This window comes from Schistocerca cancellata, chromosome 10, assembly GCF_023864275.1.
Source record: "Schistocerca cancellata isolate TAMUIC-IGC-003103 chromosome 10, iqSchCanc2.1, whole genome shotgun sequence".
Classification (NCBI taxonomy): domain Eukaryota; kingdom Metazoa; phylum Arthropoda; class Insecta; order Orthoptera; family Acrididae; genus Schistocerca; species Schistocerca cancellata.
Genome location: NC_064635.1, coordinates 37,430,675 through 37,451,970, shown reverse-complemented (window position 1 = coordinate 37,451,970; position 21,296 = coordinate 37,430,675). Strand labels below are relative to the sequence as shown.

At 38.7% G+C, this 21,296-nt stretch overlaps 1 protein-coding gene and 1 non-coding gene across 2 annotated transcripts in view; both read right to left on the bottom strand.

The window, feature by feature from the left end:
• The window catches only part of LOC126106100 (RAC serine/threonine-protein kinase), a 715,375-nt gene that overhangs the window by 24,825 nt on the left and 669,254 nt on the right, over positions 1-21,296 (bottom strand). Inside the window, exons 4-7 of the mRNA XM_049912348.1 lie at positions 13,566-13,770; positions 10,957-11,154; positions 10,411-10,602; positions 7,116-7,244 (exon numbers count right to left, since the gene is read on the bottom strand). Of these exons, the coding sequence (XP_049768305.1) occupies positions 7,116-7,244; positions 10,411-10,602; positions 10,957-11,154; positions 13,566-13,770 (724 nt within the window). The remainder of the gene's footprint in view (positions 1-7,115; positions 7,245-10,410; positions 10,603-10,956; positions 11,155-13,565; positions 13,771-21,296) is intronic.
• Positions 2,490-2,562, bottom strand: Trnaa-cgc (transfer RNA alanine (anticodon CGC)). Its single transcript has one exon. It is a non-coding gene; the product is annotated as a tRNA-Ala (tRNA).

The window sequence follows — 21,296 nt, the reverse complement described above, 5'->3', positions numbered from 1 at the left end:
AGAACCAGAGGTAGTACAGAGTTTCAGGGAGAGCATAAGGGAACAATTGACAGGAAGGGGGGAAAGAAATACGGTAGAAGAAGATGGGTAGCTTTGAGGGATGAAGTAGTGAAGGCAGCAGAGGACCAAGTAGGTAAAAAGACCAGGGCTAGTAGAAATTCTTGGGTAACAGAAGAAATATTGAATTTAATTGATGAAAGGAGAAAATATAAAAATGCAGTAAATGAAGCAGGCAAAATGGAATACAAACGTCTCAAAAATGAGATTGACAGGAAGTGCAAAATGGCTAAGCAGGGACGGTTAGAGGACAAATGCAAGGATGTAGAGGCTTATCTCACTAGGGGTAAGATAGATGAGCCTACAGGAAAATTAAAGAGACTTTTGGAGATAAGAGAACCACTTGTATGAACATCAAGAGCTCAGATGGAAACCCAGTTCTAAGGAAAGAAGGGAAAGCAGAAAGGTGGAAGGAGTATATAGAGGGTCTATACAAGGGTGATGTACTTGAGGACAATATTATGGAAATGGAAGAGGATGTAGATGAAGATGAAATGGGAGATACGATACTGCGTGAAGAGTTTGAAAGAGCACTGAAAGACCTGAGTCGAAACAAGGCCCCCGGAGTAGACAACATTCCATTGGAACTACTGACGGCCTTGGGAGAGACAGTCCTGACAAAACTCTACCATCTGGTGAGCAAGATGTATGAAACAGGCGAAATACCCTCAGACTTCAAGAAGAATATAATAATTCCATTCCCAAAGAAAGCAGGTGTTGACAGATGTGAAAATTACCGAACAATCAGTTTAATAAGCCACAGTTGCAAAATACTAACACGAATTCTTTACAGACGAGTGGAAAAACTAGTAGAAGCCAACCTCGGGGAAGATCAGTTTGGATTCCGTAGAAATACTGGAACACGTGAGGCAATACTGACCTTACGACTTACCTTAGAAGAAAGATTAAGGAAAGGCAAACCTACGTTTCTAGCATTTGTAGACTTAGAGAAAGCTTTTGACAATGTTGACTGGAATACTCTCTTTCGAATTCTAAAGGTGGCAGGGGTAAAATACAGGGAGCGAAAAGCTATTTACAATTTGTACAGAAACCAGATGGCAGTTATAAGAGTCGAGGGGCATGAAAGAGAAGCAGTGGTTGGGAAGGGAGTAAGACAGGGTTGTAGCCTCTCCCCGATGCTATTCAATCTGTATATTGAGCAAGCAGTAAAGGAAACAAAAGAAATATTCGGAGTAGGTATTAAAATCCATGGAGAAGAAATAAAAACTTTGAGGTTCGCCGATGACATTGTAATTCTGTCAGAGACAGCAAAGAACTTGGAAGAACAGTTGAATGGAATGGACAGTGTCTTGAATGGAGGATATAAGATGAACATCAACAAAAGCAAAACGAGGATAATAGAATGTAGCAGAATTAAGTCGGGTGATGCTGAGGGAATTAGATTAGGAAATGAGACACTTAAAGTAGTAAAGGAGTTCTGCTATTTGGGGAGCAAAATAACTGATGATGGTCGAAGTAAAGAGGATATAAAATGTAGACTGGCAATGGCAAGGAAAGCGTTTCTGAAGAAGAGAAATTTGTTAACATCGAGTATAGAGTTAAGTGTCAGGAAGTCATTTCTGAAAGTATTTGTATGGAGTGTAGCCTTGTATGGAAGTGAAACATGGACGGTAAATAGTTTGGACAAGAAGAGAATAGAAGCTTTCGAAATGTGGTGCTACAGAAGAATGCTGAAGATTAGATGAGTAGATCACATAACTAATGAGGAAGTATTGAATAGGATTGGGGAGAAGAGAAGTTTGTGGCACAACTTGACCAGAAGAAGGGATCGGTTGGTAGGACATGTTCTGAGGCATCAACGGATCACCAATTTAGTATTGGAGGGCAGCGTGGAGGGTAAAAATCGTAGGGGGAGACCAAGAGATGAATACACTAAGCAGATTCAGAAGGATGTAGGTTGCAGTAGGTACTGGGAGATGAAGAAGCTTGCACAGGATAGAGTAGCATGGAGAGCTGCATCAAACCAGTCTCAGGACTGAAGACCACAACAACAACCTCTAAAATCAGCAAAATTTGGTATACAGCCCTATGAGATCTGCGAATCTTTCACAGATTATTTATGGCAATTTATTATTAATGCAGGAAGTTCCACAGAAATAGAAACGAAATTTCTTTCTGCAGATACCCTGAAAACCAGTCAGACTGTAGTGAAGCTTGTTGATTCAACTTAGGCCATACGCTCTGGATGGACAATTATTATAACAGCATCCTTTTGTACCACTTTTTGAAGAGGAGGAGGAGGAGGAGGAGATTAGTGTTTAATGTCCCGTCGACAACGAGATCATTAGAGACGGAGCGCAAGCTCGGTTGAGGGAAGGATGGGGAAGGAAAGCAGCCGTGCCCTTTCAAAGGAACCATCCCGGCATTTGCCTGAAGCGATTTAGGGAAATCACGGAAAACCTAAATCAGGATGGCGGGAGACGGGATTGAACCGTCGTCCTCCCGAATGCGAGTCCAGTGTGCTAACCACTGCGCCACCTCGCTCGGTACACTTTTTGAAGGGAGGTATGAATGTAGCTGGCACACTTCCACTGAATAAAAAGAATGTACCTGATGCCTTGAGGCATGCAAAACTGAAGAAAGGTGAACTCGTAGCATATCATTCACACGGCGTAATGGTATTGAAATGGATAGATAAAAAGCAGGTTGACTTTATTTCTACATTCATAATGATGCAGTTGTTACAGCAACCAAAAGGGGCAATGAGGTAAGAAAGCCTCAGTGCATAAAAGGGTACAATAGCTTAATGATTGGTGTAGATTTGAAGGATCAGAAACTACAACCTATTCTCACAGAAAGGAAGAAAGGTGTGAAGTGGTATATGAAAATGTTTAGAAGGATGATGAATGTTGCAGTGCACAATGCTTTTATTGTTTACAATGCTAGCGAAAAAAACAATGGAAGAAACGCATATAAATTTCAGGCTTCTGCTCTTAACACAATTCCTGGAAATTCATGGGAAGAATGTAACTTCACCTCGATGTAGGTGACCTTCAAAAACTCCTGCACCTGAACGGCTCACAGCAAGGCATTTTATTGAGAAGATCCCATCCGCAAAGAAGAAGAGTAAGCCTACAAAGAGATGTGCAGTCTGCTGCAAGAAGACAGGGAAACATAAGGAAACATCATTCTGGTGTAAGGACTGTGGTGTAGGACTTTGTTCCGAAGATTGTTTCAAAATATACCACACTCAAAATTCATTTTAAGTGAGAATATATATTTTAATCGTAATAAATATGTATTGATACCAATTCCTGAAATTTTTGTAACATTTGAACAAGTAATTCCTATTCTTGAGCAATTTCACTGAAACACTGTATTCTAGGCCGGCCAGCAAGCCATAGAAACTACCGCCAGTAGGCTAGGCACACGTCCCGAAACTACCAGCTTGAAGGGTTAATTAAGATACAACCAACTAAATCTGAATTCAACTGATTCTACACAAATGACATTGCAACAACTGCCTACAGTTCTAACTCACGTGTGATCTATGGACAAACCTGATTCTACCCAAAACCAGTACTTCAGAAAGTCTGCTATAAACACTGAAGGAAAAAAAGAGAAGACATACCAACAGAATTTTATGGCACTGGTCCATCAATGACCATAAGGGACAAAGGAAAACTCCAAGATGACACACGTGATCACCAGAATGGCAGTTCATGGTTTCCACCACCTTATTTGCAACAACACGTCCTATTGTGAACCGAACGCAACATGCAAGTGCAGACTGTGTCAGTGAATATGCAAATGTTACCACACAGAACTCTGTACCAACAGGACATGATCAATAAGTGACTATCCAAACCTTGTACTTTGAACTTGTATGGCTATTTGGCTGCAATAAATTTATTATTATAAAAATATAAACACTTGAGGAGTCCATTGTTTTGTAATTGTGTTTTGTAAAGGGTAACACAAATAATTCGCAGTGGTTCCAAATATGACATATTATGCAAGTAAATTCATAGTACAGTGGAGTCCTGTTAATCTCAACTAATTTGGACCGGACCTTGTTCGGATTACCGATTTGTTCGGATTAGCCGGAATTACGGTGACTAGTTTCTGGAATGAAGTATACCAAGCAGCTAAGTAGGTACACCATGGTAACAAATGGGAACAAGTGTGGTAACAATGGCTCACTCTCACTCCCTGCCCTTGTTGTTGTGCATTGTTGAGACCTCTAGTGTCTGGGGGCATCGCACTGCCAGTTGGGGTGCTAAGTGCTGGGTTACGTTAGTTATCGATCACTGGCACGCGTAACAGTTGTATTCGTTCAGGTGTAATGGTGTACGTATTTTCATCATGAAAAAACAGAAACATACATTAACTCTCAAAGAAAAAAGGAATGTTTTGAAGTGGATGGACAATGGTGAGAATGTATCTAAACTGGCAACGGAACTGGGTGTTGGTAAACCAACCGTTTGTGATTGGAAGAAGAACTGAGTGAAGCTTGAACAGTCCTGTGCAACATCTTCGGGAAAAACACTCCAAATTCGGCCGACTTTGAAACAGTCCCAGTATACTAGAGTGGATGAAGCTCTTTTCCTTTGGATTATGCAGGAAAGAAAAAGGGGAACCCTTTGAGTGGAGCACTGGTTTACCTCAAGAAGTTAATGAATGGTGACGAGTCTTTTAGTGCAAGTACGGGTTGGTTGGACAGATTCAAAAAACATCAAGGAATCCGTCAGCTAACAATTACTGGAGAGAAGGTTTTTCTGACCGTGATGCAGTGAAGGAATTCATGGGTGAGTTTGAAAAAATTATGAGAGGCGGAAAGTATTCTCCCCAACAAATTTATAACACTGACGAGACAGGCCTTAATTTTAGGGCATTGCCAACAAAAAGCCTGGCATCAAAAGCAGAAGACCATGCTCCAGGTTTTAAAATGTGCAAAAATCGTGTGATTTAATTAGCATGCAGCAACACTACTGGTAATCACAAGCTGCCTTTAATGCTGATTGGCAAATCTGCTAGGCCCAGAGCTTTTAAGAACTGCAACATGAAGTCCCTGCCTGTATATTATCACAACCAGAAAAAAGCACGGATGGATGGTAAGCTGTTCAAAGAACGGTTTCACTGCCAGTTTGTTCCCTCTGTTTGACAGGTTTCTAAGGAAAATCATTTGTCTCCCCATGCAATCCTTTTGACTGATAACACGTGATGGAGAAATTGTGGTGAAGTTTTTTTGCCGCCAAATGTTACACCAATTCTACAGCCGAAGGACCAGGGCGTACTGCCAACATTAAAACTGATTTACAGAAAACAATTTTTAAGAATGGTGCCACACAGTGATGCAACAGAAGCCCTTGACCTCACACTACGTTATTTGGAGCAACATCCCACTGCTACACCTGCTGATTTGATGTTTATGAGACGATGGCACAACTATGCATCATATAACGGACTGTCTTCATTAGACCAAAAAAACAATGACTGAATTTTTGTAATCTTAAAAGTGGGGATAAAATGTCCGCTGTATTTTAGTATGTTTGACAGATTTTATTTCATTGTTATGCACTGTTTACACCTAATGTTTTCTTGCCAATTTTTTAAATACATGTTTACTGTACTGTGTAAATAGAGTGTGTGTGTGTGTGTGCAGCAGTTTACCGCACAGTTTTCCATACTTAGACTAACATTTACCACATTCGGATTAGCCGAATGTCAGCTTACCGGGGTTTGGATTAGTGGGACTCTGCTGTATAGTGGTTACATTCCTGCAACTGGCACTGCTAATCCCTCCATTCATTAAAAAATTTAACTCGTGCATTCAAATGTTATCATTTCTAATTCATGCAACAAATGATGTTTAAATTGCTTCAAGCACGAGGCTTAGCCAAAATCAATCACTACAAGATCACAGTTTTGTGGAAGTCAGATATACAGTTTGTTAAGCAGGAGCGTGGTCAGCATTACACACAAGTGATAAAAGATATTGCCTTAGTTCTTTCACACCTCATTACAAGGGAACCTTTGTCCTTTACGAAATGTCCATAAAATATTAGTTTACTTTGAAGGCTTGACTAACATTTGCACCTGTTTGCTAAGAATTTAAATCTATAGAAAATGTTATAAATTTATCGAAGGTGTTTGATTGCAACTGCCAGACATTGGTGCATTGACAAAAATTAACAATGGATACTGCAGGAGGACAATAATGCGAGGCACCACAGCAGGCATTGCAGTGACTACAAAAATGAGAACATTTGCAGGTACAGGATTTGTCCTCACAGTTGCCTGATGCTAATCCTATTCAAAATGTATGGTCTTACATAAAAAAAAGGTTGCAAGGAAGCAAGATCTTCAATTTGAAACAGCTGTTAATGCAGAGCCAATGCATTTGGAGGTCTCTTCCATGTGAATACGCAGAAAACTTGGTTTTGAGCACAATTCAGAGATGCCAAGCAATTATCGGCGCTGTGGGTGACTGGATGTATTATTAATTGGAAATGCATTTTTCTTTTGTACATATATGATGTAAGGACATGTTTCAGTTTGTTGTCAAATAAATATTTCTATTGGTTAACCAACCACAATCTTACTTAACAGACTGTATCAAACATTTATTGTAATAACTATCAACTGATATTTTGAAAGTAAGAACAATTTTGCTTCCTTCAGAAGTTCAAAATTTTGAAAATGAATGTTACTTCATTTCACAATTCACTTTTACACGATCAGCTGATTTCAGTGTGTGGTCATTATGGTGGTCTTCGCTGAAATTAGCTGATGTGCAAATGTGAATGGTGAAACCTACAATAAAATTCCAGCAGCTATGGACCAAAGCACAAAAGAATTAAAGGACACCAAGCTCTGTTTAGATTAAGCATTAGCATACGAACTAAAGTTATTGGTACATATTCAGAACAATAAAAAGAAACTAGTCAAGCACTGCTAACATACTGAAATCAAGCCATCAGTTCAGTTGTGCTGTAACATGCACAACAGAGAGTACTGTTTAAGTCATGCAAGCACACCACACAGACCCAATTGACCACAGTTCAGCATAAGCAACAACAATAACTCCAACTCACCTCTGGAGCTAGGTATTCTGGTGTTCCGCAGAAAGTCTTTGTGGTCCGGCCATATGTGATGTCTTCTTTGCACAGACCAAAGTCGGCTATCTTTATATGACCATCTTTGTCGAGCAAGAGGTTCTCCAACTGAAATTAAGCACAAAATATTTTGGTACTGTAAATACACATTCTATGTCTGAGGGAATACTATGAACAATAAAGATGGAAACAATGTAACGACAGCTGTACATCCACTTCTATTATCTGCAAGCAACTGAAGTGCATGGCAAAGGGTACTTGGGATTGTACCACATGTTTGATTTTCTTTCCATTCCTACCACTTAAACAGCGACCAAAGAGTGGCTGCTTAGATGTCTCTGGAAATGCTGTAACACCTAACGTTATCATAACATAAATTTGAGTTACAAACAAGGGAAACTCCAGGTAGGAATATCAACAATGTAGGAAAAAGACAGCTTGTACTACTGCTGTTACACGTGGTTTTTAAATGAAATCACTTGAGCGACATGTACTTTTGAAATAAATTTATTAAATTTTATGCTCTTTTTGCGTGTTATTTAGGACTATAATTTGATTTTGGGATTATTAAGTTCATGGAAGTTTCGAGATGTGGGATTGTGTCTAGGAAAAATGGAAAACTGCTTTCAAATATGTCTGCTGAAATGACATGTGGCTGAAAACTTATGTCCCCGCAGCTCCAAAGTTAAACCAAAATTTTAAAACAACTGATTGTTTACTTTTTGACAATGTCTTCTTGTACTTGTGCTTGCTATGCTAATGAAGGTCAATTTTGTAAAAAAAAAAATTAATCATTGAAGTTTTTTTATACTGTTGGGACACTAAGGATTAAAGAAGCAAGAATGGATGGATGGTTGACGCTAACATTCTGTTTATGTAACTAGAAACACAGCAACATCTCAAGGGCTAGCAACAGAGGTAAATCAGCTGTGATCTTGTTACAAAAAATGATTCCAGGAAAATATAGTGGAAGAAAGCAAGGGGAAACCTAAATAATAAATGCTAGGGCGTCATTTGAAATTAGGACGTGAGCATTTAAAATGTAAGTGGTTTCCTCGCAAAGGGTATTTCTGACATCCCAGGTGATCTACAGAATAAATCTTTCATACAATATATGCTGATAATACACTTGTCATCTGCCAGAAAAATAGTGCAGTTAGTCTCAACACAGAGGGGCAGATCTTTATACAAAATTGCAACACTCATATTCAGGAAAACAATTTAAGAGTTAATTTAGGTGATAGAAATGTCATTCGCTTTAACCCAGTTGCATTAAAAAATGCTTTAAATGAAAATTCATTGCATCAATCTGTTCAGTATGTGTGTTTCCAGATTCATACATACAACGTCTGCTCAAGAAGTAGTGGGAATTTTTCTTAATTTCACAGGCTTTATACATCTGATTTTCCAAAAAAATCTTGTTGGTACACATGTTCCTGATTTATGTTAGCATTTTGAGCTGTTTTGAATATTACTTGAAAAGTGGAATAAAATGCACCACCTCAGGTTCAAGTAAAAGAGCAGCCTTTGACAAAATCAGTAAAAAATGTGAATAGCGGAGTGCAAAGATTGGAGAGAGAGTCAGGGAAATCAGAGTCCATTAGTTAGGGACAACTGTAAAATGGTGTTTTCAGAAAACCCTGATTGTGTCAAACTTATAAACATTTCAAAAATTCTACAAGGTGACAATTCTATTGCAGTATAAATGGATGCTACTATAGTTCAGTGTCTTACATTTTCTCCAGTTACCTCAGCTCATGTTGACATTATTATCTCAGTTGGAAAACGTATTATCTGACAGGAGACTCAACACGACTCGAGAAAATTTAAAAAGCATTTGGTTACCAAGTGTAACAATTAAGTCACTACGGCATTATAATGCCAAGGCTTTCAAAAATATTTTCAGTATTCCATCACGTATAATCAGCATTCTGTTTAAAACTTTGAATTTACTTTAAAAATATTAATACAATACAATGTTAACATGTATTTGCTGACTGTTTTTTCTATAGTGTATTCTCTGCAATCTGTTTTATGGATCGCGAAAGTGTCTGCAGTATTTTTCCAGAGTACAGAAAAAATTTCACTGCCACTCTTCCAGAAAAGAAGAAAAATCATTTAAGTATGAGTTTTAGCGGTAAGCCTTGTAACATAGAAACATACAGTGCAAGCCGCTTTCACTGGTCCACTAGCAGGTCATACACATTGAAAAACCGATGATTTTGTGCTCAATGACTGCAAATTGGAGACAAAAAGTTATATTGCCACATACCACCTGTAAGCCAATTGCCCCAAATGACATAGAGGGACGCCCTCAAAAATCAAGCAAGGCAGAGTTCCAGAACAAGAAGAGTTCTAGCAAGCAGAAGAATTTCAGATCAAGCAGCCTTGGATGACCAATGGCCTACAGCAAGTACCATATGAGTGAACGTAAACTCAATCAAGCTTGTACACAAAGGTTTTGCAAAGCTTGCCTGGACATACCTGTAGGCTAGGGTTACTGGTTTCTTTCTTTCTTTCTTTCTTTCTTTCTTTCTTTCTTTCTTTCATAGGGTTACTGGTTTCTTTCTTTCTTTCTTTCTTTCTTTCTTGGTTAGGTTAGGTTAGGTTAGGTTAGGTTCTTTCTTTCTTTCTTTCTTTCTTTCTTTCATTCATCTACAACAACCTAAGCCTGTGTATCACTTTCACTGTGATATGTACTTCAACCTGGTGGTTCAATTAGAATAACAGAATCTGCTACTTCCATGTGGTCTGTAGTACCATACATTATTGTGCATACCTGCACCTCAACAAAGTTCCAGGCCAGGTTGGCCATTTATCCTTTAACTGATTGGAGAATTTTGTAAGCCTCATGTATGTTTTACACTTACTGAAGTTACATAATAGTTCTGTGCCCTTCTGCATCTTCATTGCAAACACTTTAAATACAAACAAAAAGCAGACCAATAAGCCAAACCAGAGTCTCATTTCCGTATAACCACCATATTTACACCTCCTTAGCCTAACATCCTGTCCCCCTTCTGATTTGAGCATGAGCTTCTGAGTATGTTGCGACCCTTGTTCAGTTATGACAACAGACAGACAAAACCTTCCTGGACATTGCCAGGGGCAGTTCTGACCTCTCAAAAATCTGCACAATACACCCCTAGTGAGAAAAATGTGTACCCCAGAGGCTCCACCCAATGCAGCACTACTCTGGAAACTTTTTGGTACACTCTCACAAACACATATATTCAGATAGCCACTGAGAAGTGGAAGTCTAACTGTTTAATACCTTAAGATCCCTGTAGATGATGCCCTCTTCATGCAGGTATCCAAGTGCCGAGATGATTTCTGCCCCGTAGAAGCGTGTCCGTTCTTCACTAAATATTCTCTCTCTCGATAAATGAAAGAAGAGTTCTCCACCATTCACATACTCCATTACAAAACACAACCGGTCAGCTGTCTGAAATGAATACTTCAGCGACTGAAACATAAGATATAATCCATTGTAAAAACTTTGTCCACATACAATGGTAAATGACAATTCTGCATGAGGAAATATACTAGCTCCACCATACATCAGTATTCAGTTGTTAATAAAAATCCATAAGAAGCAAGGCAAATAATACTTAATGAGTGACAACCAAAAATGGTGCAACACATCAGCCAATGACTGCTGCATGCAGAAAACTATGCCAGAAAATGAAACATTCTAAGGATATGGTCCACCTTGCTGGCATTATTAAAACCTCAAATGTCAACTTTACAGTAAATTTCGGTATTTGGACACAATTTAATAATATTAACAGTTGAGTTTTAAATTTCAATTAATACTCACAATGAGAAATGGATGGCTTGTGGTCCGCAGCACTCTGTTCTCCGTCAGGGTATGGGCCACTTCGTCCTTTTGGATGATAACCTCCTTCTTTAGAATCTTTATTGCATAAAGGTGTGCAGTAGCCTTTTCTCGGCATAAGATTACTTTGCCAAATGTCCCCTTTCCAAGGACTTTAAGGAACTCAAAATTCTCTAGTGTCTGTGGAGAGGTAAATAGAAATTTAGAATAAAATACTGTTAAGCTATATACAATGTATATTTAAAGCCTTATCAAACATAAAACAAGAGAAACAAAATAAAAAAAAACTACACTCAATCAAAATGACAGCTGTTAACAATGGGTAACAGCCCATTCATGCCAACAGTACTCTTAAGAACAAGTTATAAATCAAGCTAAAACAGTAGTGTATCAAGTAACAGTGTCCGAAGCAATTGCCATAAAATATGTCTATAACCCCCTTCTCTGGCAGACTGTCTACCAAAATAGCCAAAATTCTGAAAACAACAAAATACATTAAACCTTCACTAATTTTCACTATAATTCAGACTGAAATTTTATTGGAAAGTGAAATGCTGCCTTACTGTATGAGACATTATTTGGGATACAGAATGCTGAAAATATTCCCTTCCTTCCGGTTCACTTCAACCATGGCCTACAATGAGTTACCTATGTATCAAACAACGAAATCTAAATGTGGATTAAGAGTTTTAACTTATGAGACATGTACTTTCAACACCAAAACGAAACCACAAACTTCACAAAAGCCACACGACTGAAACATACCATCTTCAGACCGTGTCTTGTTCAGCAGCACACAAGATGAAAACTTTGCTATACCCTGGCCACCTGCCCTCCCAGAAACATTATGGCAGTCTTTCTGTTGTCTCTGTCTGTAACTCAACACCTCCTCTATATACAAAACAATATGTACTGCAATATCGTATTTATCTGCCGACACCGGGCAAGCAACTTTCAAGTAAAATGTCTCCCCTGTACAGAAATAGCCTATATACAATGGATGTATGACTACAGGTTGTAGGTACGTGGTTGAAACATATGGAAGTTCAAGTCTGGCCGTAAGTTGTGCTCAGGTATTAAAATAGGAAGGCAACCGCTCGTGATAAGCAAGAAATCTGGGTTTGAGTCCCTGTCCAGCACAAATTTTCATTACCATTATCCAGCTGATGGTTGTTCATATTTGAAACTGTGAATACATTTCATGTTGTTCTTTATACGGCAGATAGTAATATTTCCCTTTTCATAATACTGTCATTATTCCATCCCAGATTTTCCACTGTTTGATTTCATTTACACACGCTTGATGCATGGGTGCTATTAAATTTTTAAAATGTTGACACCTCATAGGTTCCTTTGAAAGTTTTATAATATTATTATAAATATTTGTCAGACAAAAACAACCAACTTGTAGAAATGGGATGAGTGGAAATATGCTATTTAAAAATTGTTTAAATTGGTAATTTATGATTACCTGCGAACTGCTGAAGTTGAAGGGGCTACCTTGGATGTCCCTAGGGACAAATCCTATTTGGAAACACTATTTAAATGCCACTAGATGTATTCCATAACACATTTAATTTGCTTTGAGTCATGTTCATGGAGCCCACAGTTCAAGCTCTTGTACTGAATTGTGTTGCATAATTCATTGCTTTTCATAAATTTGGTTGTATCAATTTTACAAATATTCACATACAAAAGAAAAGATAGTATTTCCTGCTGAAAATAGTAGCAATAACATTAAAATAATAATTTCAAATACTTTGTAAAGAAACAATGGAACAGTGCGAGTCTGTCATTAATCACTTTTTATGTTAGGCCTACCTCTTCTTGATTATTTATGACAAATGGTGGTTTTACACCTCAAGCAATAAGGAAAACACAAGTAGTCAGTGTTCTTTTGGACAGTATCTTCATATTTCAAATTTACCGTCATGTGTGGGTGAATTGACTGATGAAGAACAAGTACATACATTATAGTAAAGCAATAGTCATCCATACTGATTATCTGTGTATTATATGTGTGTGTTAAAAACAGGTACCTGCACACATTCTCTCTGTGTAAGAAAATTTACTGTGGTCCTTTTAAATGTAGAAAATGAGACATTTCATCTCAACTGTGTGAAATCAGTTGACAAAGGGCAAAGGACTTAAAAATTAGAGGACTGAGCAATGTTCTTGTGGATAAACTGCACCAAACCTGTACCATACTTGTACCAAACTTATTATGAGAAACAAGCACATAACTCATCATCATTATACGATGTAAATGTCTGTAATGTTAAGGTGAAAATTCCTGAGAAAGAGTTGAATATTGGCTTAACTAGCCTAGGAATATCTGTCGCAAAACTGGATTCAGTTTCTTGGCATAGTCAGTACGCAGCACGGAAACATAAATTGGACTCACCAACAAGGCATTAAAAACTAAAATTTCACGTGTATATCAAATTAAGTTTGGTACTCAGTTCTCTAGTAGATAGTGGTGACATGGCCTTGATGGCTTGACATGGAATGGACTGACCCATTTGTATGTTACTGTAGTTCTCAATTGCTCCCTACAAACTTCAAACATTTTTAAAATTCTGAATACATACCACTTTCTTCTTTCCGGAAGATTTGCTATTCGAGGTGCCTTGTACAGAAAACTTGGCACCGAGTTCATTAAGAGCTGCAGACGAGCCATTGTCAAAGCTGTCACCGAAGGACGCACTCCGATCCAGGTCAGATGTGGGCATGTCCACATCCTCCGATCCCGCAAGGCGGTCCGCTACGTAACGGATCGCAGCAACCCATTCTTCCCTGGAAATTACAAACTTTTACTGATCTTCTCAACTACTAGTCATCTAGTAAGCCTAGTCCAAATTTTTCTTCGTGAACTGTAACTAAAAAAAATTTGCTTTTCTTCAATCAAGATGGCAAGAGGTACTATGGCTATGTACATAACAATTTTTTAACAAAATAAATAAATAAAAATTAGTAGTGATTTTTCAGTTCTCTGTTGGGATCCACTAGTCAAAGTGCAGAAAAGGGATCGCAAGCAACGAACGCTATGGAAGCAGATTAATAACTGTCAGACACATTTACTGCATGAAGATGGTTTATTTATAATGACGATAGTTCTAGATGGATTAACACATTGAATTTGCAGGACCCAAAATTTAAATAATTTACTGCAGTAGTCTTTAGTCCGAAGACTTTGTTTCATTCAGCTCTCCCACTACAATTTTTATCACACACACTTCCTTCGATTACCGAATTAACTATTCCTTGATGCCTCAGGATATGTACTTCTTTGAGTCAAGTTGTGGTGCAACTTTTCTACCCAATTTGATTCACTACCTCTTCATCAGTTACATGATCTTCCCATCTAAACTGTAGTAATCTTCTGTAGCACAACACTTCACTTCAGAAATTCTATTGCCTTCTTATCTGTTAGTTCCACTTCCATACACTCCAGGCAATTACTTTCTGGAAAAAATTCCTAACACTTGATTTCATATTTGACTGTAATGTATCTACGTTTTTCAGAAACTCTCTTCTTACTATTACTTGTCTGTATTTTATATACTACTTGTCTCTGCCATTCTCAGTTGTTTTGCTGCTCAAATAATGAAACTTCTGTATTACAATCAGCATTTTAATTTCTAATCTATTTCCCCCACATCACCTGATGCACATAAACTACACTCCAATACTCTTTTTTCACTGACTTCACATGCATTTGAATTAAATTGTGCTTTGTAGTAATTATGATTCTACTTTTTTTTCTGAAAGTTTAAATGTTATTTAACTGTATTTCTTATATTGCAAGATAAAAGTTAAAACAGTCTCTCTCCCGTTCAAGTTGTCTTACGAAATCAATCCAGGGTGGTTTTAATTTCACCCGGAGGAAAAAAGCAGCAAAAAACACAATTAACTCAACTATATTTAATCATGAAAATTTAAGTAACATACAAAATGGTAGATAGTTAGCCTTACACAAATTAAAGAGAGACATTATATGTATTGAAGGCAACTAGTTACTATCGCAATAATTTATTTTATTATTTCTGTATTGTAACTTTTCTTGCAATATAAGACAGACTTAATTATGACCAAACACACATGTAGGGGGAGAATATTCTCTCAATGGATGCATTGCTGACACAAAGCAAGAAATGAATAAAGACATTGTAAGACTGGGTTAGTGTTTTGAACATATTACTTACAGGAATTTAAATTTCACTATTTAATCATCAATATTACGGGGGAAAATCATCCACTTTTTTTAAAAAAATATCTCCCTTAACACTAGCTTGTTTTCAAAATTTTTGTTACACATTTTTATGGAGCTGTATTGGCACCTGTAACTTGTTTAGCTGCCGGTATACAAGGATGGTTTGACAAATCCGGTAAATTTCCATGAAAGATTGGAACATTTTTGTTGCCCCTTCATACGGGGTTAATGTATTATTCCAAGGACCGTATAAAGAATTTCAGCAATGTACAGCAGACAGTTCATTATTCACAGCCATTTGAATTGGTCAGTGTGTCAACTGCAATTGAAAATGGAGAAAACAGAGTTTCATGATTTTTTTAAACATTTTCGTTTGGAGGATTAGACTGCCACACACATCAAGACAGATTGAAGGAAGTTCATGTGGACTCTGCACCATCATTGAAGACCATTTATTTTTGGATTAATTAATTTAAACGTTACTGGTAAGGGAACAAAAATGAAGAGCTCTATGCAACTGAAGTCACCACAAAGGAAACCATTGACAAAATCCATGACATATAATGAAAGACCGCCAAATAAAACTCCGTGAGACTGCCGAGCCTGTGATCATCTTAACTGAGCGAATGGGTAATAGAGGAGTAGCTATGAAGAAACAATGTCGGTGCTGTAAGATTGCCAACAGTCGATCATAAGTGCATCTGGCACAACATTTCAACACAGTGTCTGACTATGTTTAATCACAATCTGCAAGACGTTTTGCATGGATTTGTGACTGTCAATGAAACCTGGATCCATCATCACACACCACAGTCACAACAATTGAAAAAGGCAGGTGAAAGTGCACTGAAGAAGGCAAAGACCATTTTGTCTATTGGAAAGGTGGCAACCACTGTTTTTTTGCGATTCCCAAACAATAACCTTTTTTAGATTATAGCTGGGCCCTGTTATGCTTCATTGTTGAATCGTTTTAAATTCGTGTTGGCTGAAAGAAGACCGACGTTGACATGCAAAAAAGGATACTGCACCATCCTATACAATAGTGATAGCAATGGCGAAAGTGCGTGGGCTCTGAATTGGTTCTCATCCATCCTACTCACCAGACGTAGCCCCCAAGTGACTTCTCTTTTCCCTAACCTGAAATTTTGACTTGCTGGAATGACATTTTCATCAAATGAGGAAGTGATAGTTACAGTCAACGAGTATTTTGCAGAGTTTGACTGAACCCATTCTTCCGATGGGATGGAAAAGCTGGAGGACCAAATGTCCAAGCCATCAAAGGGTGACTATGTCAAGAAATAAGGCGAATTTTTTACGAAACAAAAACATTTTTTTTCTTTTTACCAGATTTATCGAACAACCTTCGTAACATGCTGTAGCAATTGTGGATATAGTGTCGATTCGCGTGCGGTGGTGTTGTGCTTATAGTCTGATTACAATTACTTGATACTTGACGTCTGTCACTTGTCACTACAGAGTTGCCACATCAGCTACCGCTCGGTTAAAAGCGATACGTTAACACGGTAGGTCACTTTACTAGTGCTGAAGTGCTGTTCATGTAATGCAGAGCAACGCCAGAAGCTGCTTGCCTGCCATCAAGTATGGCGAGAACGCGAGGTGCTCTACTCACAGCTGATTTCGAGTCACCACTGGCTGAATCACAACAGATGACGTGTTACGCAGATCTGAATATTCACACTCTTGTCCCAATTTAGCTACAACTTCTTGATATGCTACTATCCGAGAAAACGGCGGTCACCAACCTGCAGCGACTTATTAATCGTGCTACCTTTGCTCACGGCGATTAAAGCTGACCTGCGCGAGCAGGCTAAAGACAGAAAAGATTTCTGTTTCAGCGCTATAAGTGAACGGTTAGCTTGTCGCTTTTACCACGCAAGCAGTCCTGGTATCATTCATTTGATTGCAAGCGACATTGGTAGTTTACAAACGTAAAAAAATGATAGGAAGAAAAATAAGAGCAAACAAAAAAGGTCAAGATAAAAGTGATGCAACAGAAAAAAATCATTGAAACTAATTAACTAAAAACAATAATAAATAACTTTGATAAAGATTTTTAAATGACATTATTACCTGACGAGATTCGAACCCACAACCTTCAGCAGATCTGATTCTACCTTTTCCACTGTGTTACAGAAGTTATTTGTGTAAGACTCTTACATTTATTTGTGTATAGGCCAAGTTGCAACGACCATTTACTGCCTTCGAGAAGTTCTGTTTTACGCCACGTCGTATGAAGCTTTCCTATTTTAGGCAGGTATCTGCGATGATGATAATTGAATGTGTGAAGCCGAATCGCGTCTTGTGTGAAAAAACTCAGTAGTCTTTGGCAAATGATGTGTACAAATGTGCGTATTTAGTTACCGCCGTTCTGTGTGTATTGTTTTAGGTATGGTTATCCGTGTGATGAAATGCGAAATGGAAGTACTATGCAGACACACCATCGTGGCTGTTTTGAGTGTGTTTCAAATTAGTTGGCTGACGGTATAGGGAAGTGACGCCGTTGCCCAGGTAACACCAATGGCGAGCCGGCTTTCCCTACCACGACGCCAGCGGGTCTGCTGGTAAAACGCCACTGTTGCCAGACCATGAATCAACCGCAGGCTTTACATGCATGAACGTTCGTCAGCTCTCATGGAGATGTATTTTCTGGTATTGCGGTGTTCTGAAGTTGTCTCAGATATTGAGAACAAATGTTTTGTGTTAGTGCTGCATTAATAACAACAGTGCAGTACATCTGAATACGATATTTTCAGTAAAAGTGTCGCCCGAGAACACGTTCATGAGCTGGGAAGATAATGTCCTACTGCAAAACGTTCTTCGGACTTCGACAATACTAACGGCTCAAATGGCTCTGAGCACTATGGGACTTAACATCTGAGGTCATCAGTCCCCTAGACCTTAGACCTACTTAAACCTAACTAACCCTAAGGACATCACACACATCCATGCCCGAGGCAGGATTCAGACCTGCGGCCGTAGAAGGTCACGCGGGACAATAGTAACAGGCAAAACGCATTACCACTTTGTTATCATGCACAAATCTCCAACAATATAGTGAAACAAAGAGAATATTTTGTGGGTACAAAGAAATGTGCCATGAAATAAAGGTGAACTTAGCGTGTATAAAGCGAAAATATCGAGCTTTTAGTGCTGTACAAGCCAAAACTTCACGCTACCGGGTCGACGAACTGGCTAACGGTAAACCAGGCTTGCTTCCTATCAAGCTCGTTTAAATCCGACAGAATATATGTGCCTAGGTGGAAAGTAATATGGCAAAAAAACAACACGAAATTTACGCTCAGTGAGGCTGAAGTGCTGACCAAAGAACCCACTGAAAATGTTGCACGACAGGACTGGTCTCGATTTGTCAGCCGTACCCAAGGGATCACCAATTTAGTATTGGATGGCAGCGTGGAGGGTAAAAATCGTAGAGGGAGACCCAGAGATGAATACACTAAGCAGATTCAGAAGGATGTAGGCTGCAGTACGTACTGGGAGATGAAGCAGCTTGCACAGGATAGAGTAGCATGGAGAGCTGCATCAAACCAGTCTCGGGACTGAAGACAACAACAACAACCACCAAGAACGCAGTTCAGGAGACATTGATTCATGTAGGGCTGCGACGGGTTCTGACGAATACGTAACTTCTGTAGTTGCGACGTTAAAATCTGATTCTTTTGTCAAAACACAGCAGAGTTCAGAAATATTCATCTCGCCAATACTAATGCAGTTGGAATTGTTACAGAATCCTGAAATAGTGTATTATTATACTAACTGAGAGCTAATCAGGTCAACTGTTTATGAAACAGCCCGTTCTTGGTATAAAAATAAGCATGTAATTTCTTCGCTTATATTGTAATAAAACCGACAGCAGTACTCGCTTCACCAGCTATCGATCGCTCTCAGTTACATTATTTCATTGCAAGAATCTGTAGTCGTTTGAATATCGTGACGATAGATACGGAAGTTTCGCATACTAACGGTACGGCGAAACACACTCGTCTTTGCGCGCATCATTTGCCAAAATCTAGTTTGGATATTTCAAACCATTTATGAGATACGAGGAATTTTTGATTATTTTATTCTAGTTTTTTCATGACGCACGAGTTCGTCACAGAGCTCTTTAAATACATTAAATTTTCTCGAAATCTGAAACAGACGGCGATATCCTTACACGTTTAAAGAATAATTCAGTACATCATCTACATTTAATACGCAGCAACTTTTAATCTATCACGCACCAAACACAAATTAATAGCGATGCCTACTTTTCACTACAAACTAAGAATTTCTTGCTGCAGTTTACCTACTATCGAAATATCACAATAATTATGACTATTAACGAAGTGATAGAAGGCTCATCATAAGGCTGACGAATTAAACTATAAGAGGTGCGAGAATTACAGTTCATTAGCGAACCGTTTCTTTAAAAACATTTGAGAAATATCGCAGATCGGTCATTGTGGTCACCTGCTGACGCGTACTTCAATTTGCTTTGTGTTGGGGATTGGTTGTTTTCTTGTTTTGAAATGAATGAAGAGACTAATCCTGCTGCATAAAGGGAGTCGAATGCGACTCTCACCACAACAATAGTAATCAGCTATCCCTATAACCATTATGTCAGATCTGCTTTCGTGGAAGCACAAAACTAGGACTAGGATGGCAGCACTTCGATAGGGAGGGGGTGCTAGTTACCCCACACCGCCCCCCACCCCTCGGGGAGCCGTAGCTCATTTGTTTACGGTCGTGGCCGACTGCCATGATATACTGTTCGCACAATACCAGACTCTGGATTCAGGACCCAAACACAACAAGAAAGAAAAGCCAGACAAGGAATTGCAAGTGAGCTGACCATTTGTTGTGGCAGTCCGGCAACGGCGAATAGTTCTGCCACGGCGTTGAGCTCTCTGATTGGAGAAAGACACCTCAAACACTTGAAATGTGAACTATCAAAAAATTTTAATCAAACTATAGTTCCGTCTGTAGGCAACAGCCACTTCGCTCAGCCCTTCGTAGCCACAGAAAATAGCTCTAAAGATCTACTGCCTAAAAAAAAATCCGAAGTTCATGTTCAGCATAGAACTCTGTACCGTCTGCAAGTATAAGTAACTTAGGAACTAATTAGGGCCACAACAATCTTAATTTTGAAACTTCCTGGCAGATTAAAACTGTGTGCGAGACCGAGACCCGAACTCGGGACCTTTGCGTTTCGCGGGCAAGTGCTCTACCAACTGAGCTACTCAAGCACGACTCACGACCCGCCCTCACAGCTTCAATTCTGCCAGTACCTCGTCTCCTACCTTTCAAACTTCACAGAAGCTCTTCTGAAGTGCACACTCCGCTGCAGAGTGAAAATCTTATTCTGGAATCTTAATTTTTTTTTTTTTAATCTGATGGAAGTTTCCCGTCCAGGAAACAGCTTCGAACACATCACATCAAACAGGGTCTCCCAGAAGGAATGGTCATTATTCAGGAATATGAGAGGCATAATCATGCGAAGAAAAAAAAAAGTGTCTTTTACACACGAGCTCCAAAATGCATACGTTAAAGAGCAATGAGCATTCTTCAGTAGAAGAGATGTGTTTCACAGTTGATCCCCGAGTCTTCAGTTTTCCTTCAAGGGCATCCTGTATATATCGAAAACTGTTTACGTCAACAAAATGCTTTTTTTTTCAGTGGTTACCAAAATACCTCCATTCTGGCTTCTTTTTAATACCATTTAGCTGGCAAATAAATGATTCGGCTGCCGTCAGGAAGAATGGCTTATTTCACAGTTATTTGGCTTCCTTTCTACCTTTTTCTTGGCTATAGGAAAGCATTAACATCCATGTTGATTAAAGGAAGATTATTTGCATTGAACTAAGATTTCCAAATACGCTTAAATATCCTATGAAAATGCATTATTAGATTGAACCAGAATGCAAAGCAAACTAAAACTGTGACTTTAGCTGTACTGGGCACGTCGGCTTGCACATACACAAGACCAAAACTCTTACTACGGAATATTAACAGTTCAGAGCTTTACCGGAAACGCTGTTGCAGCATTACCATAGCTGACATCAGCACAGTGTCACAGCTTCACAATAAT